This window comes from Rissa tridactyla, chromosome Z (assembly GCF_028500815.1).
Source record: "Rissa tridactyla isolate bRisTri1 chromosome Z, bRisTri1.patW.cur.20221130, whole genome shotgun sequence".
NCBI classification, from domain to species: domain Eukaryota; kingdom Metazoa; phylum Chordata; class Aves; order Charadriiformes; family Laridae; genus Rissa; species Rissa tridactyla.
In genome coordinates, this window is record NC_071497.1 from 60,821,210 (window position 1) to 60,830,097 (window position 8,888).

The window sequence follows — 8,888 nt, forward strand, 5'->3', positions numbered from 1 at the left end:
CTTCCTTGCCAGCTTGCCTCCAGCCCCAGCACTGTCCTGCTGTGCTCCAGCAGCAGCTCGGTGTGGAGGGCAGCCCCCTCCTAATACGCAGCTGGGCCTTACCCAGCTCCGGCCTGGCAACAGGGCACCTGTCGCAGGCAAAAGCTGCCCCCGCCCTGCGGCCGGGCTCCCACCGATGGGCTTAGAGCCAGGAGACCGCCGGAGGGCCGGCCTGAGGGGGAGTGAGGAGAGCCGGGGCCCGCCGCACCTGCTCGGCCCCAGCAGAGGCCGAGACGGGACCTGAGCTGAGACGCGAGACCAACTACCCCCTCGAGGGGCGAGGGAGCGCCCCCGCCATCTTGAGGCAGGCACAGCGGACCCGCCGGCGAGGCCATTTCACGGGCTGCCCCACAGCGCGGCGGCGGTGGAGGGGGGGATGTGGCCTGGCTCAGCTCCGCCCGCCGCCGGGCTGGTACTGGGCCGACCGCACCCTCCACCCCCTCCTAGCTCAGGTATCAGGTGAAACTGGTCGGGCGTGCGGGACAGGCGGTGGTGTCCGGAGCGCGGCGGGACGATGGCTGGGCGCCGCGGGCTGTGCCTCCTGCTGCTGCTGCTCTGTGCGCTGCTGAGAGCCGCCGCTCCCGCAGGTGAGAGGAGAAGTGCCAGCTGCCGCCGACGGCTGCTAGAGCCGACGGCTTGGCCGGGGCCAGCCGCGGCCTCCCAGGGCTCTGCGCTGGGTTGCTCGGTGCCCCCGGGCTGCGGCGCTTCAGGCGGGGAGCGGTGCGGGGGGCACGGGCGGGCTCTCGGCGGGGCTGAACCGCGCCGAAGAGCAGGTTTCTGGGGTGGGGGAGCCCGGAGCGGACTGGGGGAGGTCGCCGCGGTGCTGAACGGGTTCGGAAAAGTCGGGCCCGCGGCTGCGGAGCTGCAGGGACCCGCGGGGGAGGGCGCTGCCCGCCGGCCTCCCCGCCAGGTGGTGGGGGGGGGAGAAAGCAGCTCGACGGGCAAGCCGCCGGGCTGGGCTTCCAGCCCGCTTTGGGCTGGCGGCGCGCGGGTTGGGCGGCGGGGGCTGCCCGGCACGTCTGGGCCGGCCTCACCCGCCTCCCTGCGGCACCGGGTGGGTTCTCGGGCAGCACCTGCCGAAAAGCTGTTTGCAAACTTAAAAAAATAAAGCACTTTAGGACCGTGTTCTTGCTTTTTTCCCCAACTCTGAAAAGTTAGGATTTATTTTTTTTCTATCCGAATTCTTATCTTTGTTAGTTTATATTATTGCTTATTGAATGTAAATGCTTTTTGAGGAAAAGAAAACCCACTTATTCATATTAATATTTCACTAGCCTAAGGTTCATGTTTCACTACCTTTTATAGTCACGTCTATGCATGCCTTTGCACTGTGTCCTTCAATGTTTGTTCATACTGGACTTAAATAATAAAACTATATGCGTAAAGATTGTGTAAATATTGAAGCCAAGCATATGGTAGGTCCTATTTTCTCAACAAATAGATACAAGATGGGTGCAAAGTTTGTTGTTCAGAGTTTCTGATGTTAGACTGCCTCTTCATATCCTAGTTATCTGACCTGGGAGAGGGCAAGGGGGGATTTGGAATCAGTTTGGGGGCGGGGGAAGTAGTCTGATTAGAAGTTCTAGCTGGGTGCTCGATCTTCTGGAATAGGCAGGTGAAATGAGCTGGAAGTGTGACCCTCTCCCAACCCACTATAAGCCAGGGACCGTGATTGTAGCTGGTTTCAACCAGGCTAATGCCATTATGAGGTTGTGGTGAATCTGAGGTGCAGATCCAAAAACCAGGGTAATCTTAGCCTTAGTCCTGTGTGGGTATTACTATCATGACCTAAACTAGTTAATTTGGATACTCTGTGCTGCTCTCAGTTTTGTGTCTGCAGGGTAGGCATAAGCATCTTTTAGTATGCTGTGGGTTATATCTTCTGGATAAATGGTAAAGGTGTTGAAACAGTCTTTTGTTGTGGAACGAGAGTACGTTTTCCCTATGATGCCAAGGAAGCTTTTCCCGTGGGCAGATTAGCAAATCAACTGCATTCTCAGTATGTGAGTCAGGCTGGGTGAAACTCGGCTTGGAAAAGAACTCAATTGTTATGGAAAACTGCAAGCACAGAAAGAGTAAGAAAAGGGTGTAGAAAATGCACATACCTAACAAAGGATTGGTTTCTTGGTGAGGGAGTGTTAACTGCAAAAAGAAACAGACACTGAACTGTCTCCCTATATGGGTGCCAGTTGGGCTAACAAAAGCTGCCCAGTATCTGCAGTTCGAACTTTTGAGGCTGAAACTACTTAAAGTCATCATAAAAGCAAGACTTGGTCTCTGAGATCGCCCATTTAGCTTGAGTATGTCTTCAAAAATAGAACAAACCAAACCTTTAGTCACTCTTGTAATACTAAGTCCTGTCTGTGGGTCACGTGCCAGTTGATCCACTTTGTTATAGCTCTTACTGTCTTATGTCGCACTAACACTTTAGGGGTTTTGGGTGAGCATTTTTTGTTTGGTTTTGGTTTTTTTTTTTATTTCAACCCAACCTATGAACACCAGTTGCAAAGCATTGCTTTCTATCTGATCACAAAACAATCATAAGAACTAAGTGGTAGTTGCTCTACCACTTTTCTACAGTAATTTAAGTCTTTGCAATGGAATACAAATAGCACGACTGCAATTTGATAATAACAACTACTTAATGGACAGCTGCTTAACATAGCACTGTACATTATGCTTTATTACAGTATTCTGAGAACTGCTGTCAGTTTACAATTAGGGGTCTGCTTCCAAGCATCTCCGGGACCTCTCTCAGCTAAGCTATAAGCGTGCTTAGCTAATTATCATTTACATTGTCTGGTGTCTATATAAGCTATGTTCTTCCAACTGGTTTTATGGCTTCTAATATTCACAGCTTGGGTTAGGGACCTGGGATTTCTGTATTATACAAGTAAACTTTGCAAACTTTAACAGTATTGCTGACATAATCATGTGGCAAGCCATGATGGAGCGGCTCCAAGATCTGGAGCAGAATTTGTATAAATCTACCCTGTTGTAATTATACCACATGTAGGCCAAAATGACTGTTTCACATTTGAATTAATTGTCTTTAGGACTGGTGTTTTGTTGGTATCATTAGACGTCAGTCTTCTTGCAGTCTACAGCAAAGATTTGTCCATGTCATTGTACTGGCAAAAAGTTTTCTTATACCTCAGTTTTCCAGGGAAGCATGCCTGTGCCTGGAGCTTGTCAAATCCTCGTTAAGTGGTGGTAGGGTAGCTTAATTCAGAACTCTAAAGAACACCAATATATGCTATATTTCTGTACACTTCTTTAGGAGGTCACATAGTCTAGTCAGGATGCAAATGCTGTACATATGACTCTTGCAGTAATAACTTGAAAGGAACAGCTGTCTAATGTTCTACTTTTGAGAATCCTATACTGGAAAGCATGCATACTTTTGTATTTACATATTTTTTGTGAGAATTCTTTTCTTATGCTTTAAAATGTAAGGTGTAAGCATTTTTCATTCTGGAACTGTATCAAAACTATTATTTATAGATAACAAAGGGCCCATCCTTCAACACTGTTCAGGGCTTACACAGACCTGCGTGCTCAAGAAGACTGCCATTTATACTCCAGTTGGGATTTTCTGTGGCTAAAATAATACATAAATATTTATAGAAATTGAGATAAGGTTAAAAATGCTAGTCCCACAGACAGTCACATTCCATGTCTGTACAGTTTAGCCTGGTAGATGTCAGACTTTTTGGAACAGGGGGAGTTCATGGACAGTATCTGCTTGTGCAGTTTAACTTGTTAAAGCGAGAGGACTGTCTTGGGTTTGGAGGGAGTCTTGGGGGTTCTGGACTGAGCCATCTGAAGGCCGTCATACAAGACAGCAGTCAGGAATGGCTGGCTTGTTGATACGGCTTGGCATTCGAAGAGGCAGAGCAAAACGTGAAGTGATAGCCATCTGGTGTACAAAGCGACCATAGCTGCCAGCTTTAGCTAGGCAAAGACCTAACACTTTGAGTAGAAACTGCAGAGATTGTCTGACCATCTTGGCCATGAATTGGAAGATTCCAGATGACTAGCGCTGTTGCATCTTCATGCACAAAGTTATTCTGGTCAAGTTTCAATTCAGATACAGCGTAACACGTCTGTCTTTCCCCAGAGATCAGTTGTGCATAGCTTTTGGTATTACTTTCTGACAGTTTCAGTTCTAGCTCATCTGAGGACAGCACGCTCTTTTACTGAATACCTTGTTTTCAGGCCACCTAAAACTTAGTAAACTTCTACTGCAGCTATGTTAGCCAGCTGCAAAGTTTTATGAGTCTTCCCAGCACTTGGGTAGTCTGGCACTGCCATGTGAAAGGATAATGGTGCCCTGGGAAACTTGAAGCAGTTTCTATTATAACTGTTGAGATGGTAGAAGCACATGACAGCCATTTTAACAAGACATTTTTAATATCACTGGTGATGTGGAAAAGCATTTTACTTGCTGATACAATCCTTGAATAGGGATATAAGTTGCCTTGAATAATAAAACAAAGGGAAGAAAAATTGTCATGTTTGAAAACCAGTCTTAAATTTTCTGTTGATGAGGCCCTATTTAATTCTTCAGATTATGTGAATTATGATGTGTAGTTTATTATTAAAAAGAACAAGAAGTCAGTGCTTCAGTAACAGCAATGTGTTTTTTTGTGGGTTTTTTGTTTGTTTGTTTGTTTGTTTGTTTTTAGAGAGTAGTGGAAGCAGCAGTTCAAAAGGAAGAAGTTTTGCTGGCCAGAAAGTTCCAAATACAAATAATGCCACTGAAGAATTATACGAAGTGGATGAATTTGCGGCAAAAGCCCTCACAGGAAAGCTGACTACAGTTTTTCTTCCCATTGTCTATACCATTGTCTTTATCATTGGTTTGCCAAGCAATGCCTTGGCCCTCTGGGTCTTTTTTTTCCGAACAAAGAAGAAACATCCAGCTGTGATTTATATGGTTAACTTGGCATTGGCAGACCTTCTTTTTGTTGTCTGGTTCCCACTGAAGATTGCTTACCATGTAAATGGCAATAATTGGCTATTCGGTGAAGGTCTCTGCAAAGTACTTGTTGGATTTTTCTATGGAAATATGTACTGTTCCATTCTCTTTATGACATGTCTCAGTGTGCAACGATATTGGGTTGTAGTGAACCCCATAGTGAATTCAAGAAAGAAATCTGAAATTGCCTTGGGCATCTCCCTTGCTATCTGGATACTGATTGTGTTGGGCACCATTCCATTGTATCTTGTTAATCAGACAACATACATCTCAAATCTTAACATTACTACCTGCTATGATGTATTGCCTGAAAATGTTTTGGCTCGTGACATGTTCAATTATTTCCTCTCACTTGCAATTGGACTCTTCTTAATTCCAGCTCTCCTCACTGCTGTTGCTTACATACTAATGATTAAGACTCTGAATGCTTCCATCTCAGATGTAAGCACTGGGAAGAAACGAAAAAGAGCAATCAAACTCATTATCGTTGTCCTGTCTATGTATCTCATCTGTTTTACACCTAGCAACGTGCTGCTTGTTGTGCATTATTTGCTCCTCAAAACCTACAGCCAGAGCTATCTGTATGTGTCGTACATAGTTGCACTGTGTCTTTCTACTTTGAACAGTTGTATCGATCCATTCATCTATTACTATATTTCAAAAGACTTCAGAGACAACCTTAAAAATGCTCTTCTTTGCCGAAGTGTGCGAACTACACGGAGGATGCAAGTGTCTCTCTCATCGGGCAGGTATCCCAAGAAATCAAATTCATATTCTTCAAACTCAAATGGGACCACTAAATCAACCTACTGAGTTGAATCCTAGAAAAGTGAACTTTTATAACTACTGCTGAAGGGGATATAAGTTAGTTACTTTATACAAGGGAGTCGGAAGAAACAGCTATGCTTTTAAATTACATTGAAGCCTGGATTTCAGAACTGGCAGCTGCTTACCCTGTGTAGAAATTGTAAGCAGATAAATCTTCCCACTAGACTGGAAAAAAATTATGACATTTCTGATGCTCTGCAAAAATGCTGCTGACTTGGAAGTGAGTCATGGTTGAAGACATTTTTGTTCAATATTGAAGTTGTTAAAAAGCAAACTGTCACTGTAATGTTATGTAGTATTGCTAGTATATTTAATTAACAGAGAAATCAGTTTTGTTTGGCTTTAACTGTAATGTATTAAAGAGTTGAACAGATTGTGTATGTAGGACCTTGCTCTGTGTACCTGCTTACGCTGAACATTATTTGAAACCATAGAGAGAAGGAAAGGAGAATCCATTTCACCATCTTGGTGTGGGTCCAGCAATGTGACTGCTTATTATCTTTAGTATAATGTAGTTTTATATTGTTTTCCAAGTTTTCATGTTGTAAATGCTCACATGGCAGAAGCCTGTAAGGTTATCCTATTGAGTTGACAAGCTGAACTTGTTATCAGCCAGCACTGAGATAAAATGTTAGTTAACATTATACATTGTTACTTAATGCTTGCGTGTACATGATTTTAAATGGGGCTATTTAACAAAGTTTTAATGAATAGCTATTTGATTTTTATGTAATATGCCTTGTATTTTTTAAGATACCTAAATAAGATTTTTTTTTAATAACAAATTTGAGTTGGTGCTTTCTTTTATGCTTTTAAATGGTCTTCAAAATGCTGAGTATTTCAACTTACCTGGTTTCAGGTAACAAAGATATTATTCCTAATAGTGAATTAGAAGTCTGACAACTGTAGCTGTAATGTCTATATGGGTTAAGTAAAATTTACCTAATGATGCGTTTCCTTATAGCAAAACTGTTCCCTTATCTTATTAGCAGACAAATAAAACCAGACAGTTTAGAACTGCGTGGGGAATACTGAAATATAAACAAACACATTAACAAGATAGCAAACTTCAGCCCCAGTGGATTTCTAAAATATCTTAAATCCTTTTCCCTCATACAGAATGTTTGTGACAACTCAGGAGCATGGAATCACATGTACTTTTTGTCTGAAAAGCTGATGGGTATATATGTTTGGTCAAATGCATTTTTTCAAATCTTGCAGTCCTGGTAAGTTTGACCAAGTGGTACATTGAACTCGCATCCAAGTGATCTGTCTGAGACTTAGGCATAGCCAGGTCCCAGCAAACATAAGCAAATTGAAAAGCCCTCAGTGCAAAAAGTACTCTGAGACAGCTGGTGTTTATAAAGGAAATATTTCCCGTTTCAAATGTGGAGAGTAAGGAAGGGGGTAGACTGAACTGTAGCAAGAATTTGAGCATCTTGTACAGCTTAAAGGCCATAAGTATTTATATAATAAATTACTTTTTCTGTGAGCTAGTCTGTTCCTTCCCTTGTCTCGTTCTTTGGTTTCTACGTATTCCCCCTACTTTAGTAACAAGGTTTTTTTCCCCATTTGTAATAAAGACTAAGAGGTTTGTTCTAACGTGTTTGATCTGTCATCTCATGGATTAATTAAGCTCTAGCTTTCCTTTTATCTACTGCAGTCTTGTCTACTAACTCTTAGCAGGTGCTTAACACAGAAGTAGGATGTTTTGGGGTGGTATCTCAGAGATCCAAGCTAAAATAACAACTTTATTAACAAATATCTCATTGAGGAGCAGAGAGTTTACAGCTCTCTGTTTACAGCCACAACAGATGATGTGGAACACAAATGCTTCTCGGGCATAAGCAGTTTGCTCTTCCTGTTTCCTGACAAAAATGTGGGTAAATAATTGCTTATTTATTACTGAACTGAAGATGTAATGCAGCATCCTTACTGGAAAATAACTACGTATGTGGCCAGAAAGAAAGAATTTGGGAAGAAGAGGCTTGCACCATCTTCACAAAACTGCCATCTGAACTCTTCCCTTAGCCTGTGTGTGACAAACAGAATATGAGAATGTCCTTTATCTTGCTGAACAATCTGGTGTGCATCCTGCTCTGAATAACATGAAGGAAGGGCATCCAGTTCATGTGATTACAGCACTGCCTGTGTTCTGCCAGAAGTCCAAGGGTTGTATGCTGTAAAGACGATGAATTGTTTGTGTCTCTATGATACCACAAAGGTACCACTCGTGATTCATGGATCACTGTTAAATTGCTGAAAAAGAATATGCTTAATATAGCCAGTCTTTTGGGGGATGAGATTTATTTCTTGTTGTTGTTTAATCAGAAGTACAACAAATAATGCCTGCATCCATACTCTTGCTCTTTGCTCTTCCTTTCCCGTCATTGATGGGGTCACGGTTGGGTACTATGAAACAATCAATCAGACCACTCTACCGCAGCTCAAGCGAAGGGGAGTGCTGATCCCCTTGACCACTTCTCTCTTCTAGCCGCCTTCATCTGGATTGACAAAGCAGGCTGCAAGGAAGAATCATCTCTTGCCTGCAGCAGCAGTCTGCTGATGATACATGTAAGAGTTAGGTATTACTGGGGTGTTGTAAGCTTTTTGAGAAAAAGTTTTAATTAATAGAATGATTTATTTTAAAAGGAGGTTGTACTATGTGTGACAAACTTTGGAGAATACTTTTCAAGGAGCCCACAGTCGTCTACATGAAGCTTATTTCATCAAACTATGCTCACGGGGAGCTGAAAAGATCTTTTAAGTCCAGTTTCTTTTTATAATAGCGACTACTAATGTCCTTTTTGCTTTTCCTTTGCTGTTTTAGTGACACCATCTGGGTTTGTGTCTTTAGCAGGGGGTAAGGAGGGTCATCTTCCTCTGCATCTAACTGTTGAGTGATTAGGAGGGGAAGAAGAGAACTGGTGCTGAGAATTTAATCAAGCATCCACTTGCTTTTGTGATCCGTATCTTAATGCTGCAAGTGTGTCTTTGCTGCAGCCCAAGTGCAATGAAGACTAAACTACTGTGCAGGTAA

The 8,888-nt window shown here is 43.1% G+C and overlaps 1 protein-coding gene across 1 annotated transcript; it reads left to right on the forward strand.

The window, feature by feature from the left end:
* Positions 1-520: 520 nt before the first annotated feature.
* Positions 521-8,675, forward strand: F2RL1 (F2R like trypsin receptor 1). Its single transcript, XM_054187014.1, has 2 exons — positions 521-626; positions 4,728-8,675. The coding sequence occupies exons 1-2, from the start codon at positions 554-556 to the stop codon at positions 5,831-5,833; spliced, it is 1,179 nt and encodes a 392-aa protein (XP_054042989.1). The 5' UTR covers positions 521-553; the 3' UTR covers positions 5,834-8,675.
* Positions 8,676-8,888: the final 213 nt, after the last annotated feature.

Coding starts and splice junctions, on each gene's coding strand:
- F2RL1 (XM_054187014.1), top strand. CDS start 554: ATGGCTGGGCGCCGCGGGCTGTGCCTCCTGCTGCTGCTGCTCTGTGCG. Junction 627..4,727: donor GAGAGCCGCCGCTCCCGCAG/GTGAGAGGAGAA, acceptor GTTTGTTTTTAG/AGAGTAGTGGAAGCAGCAGT.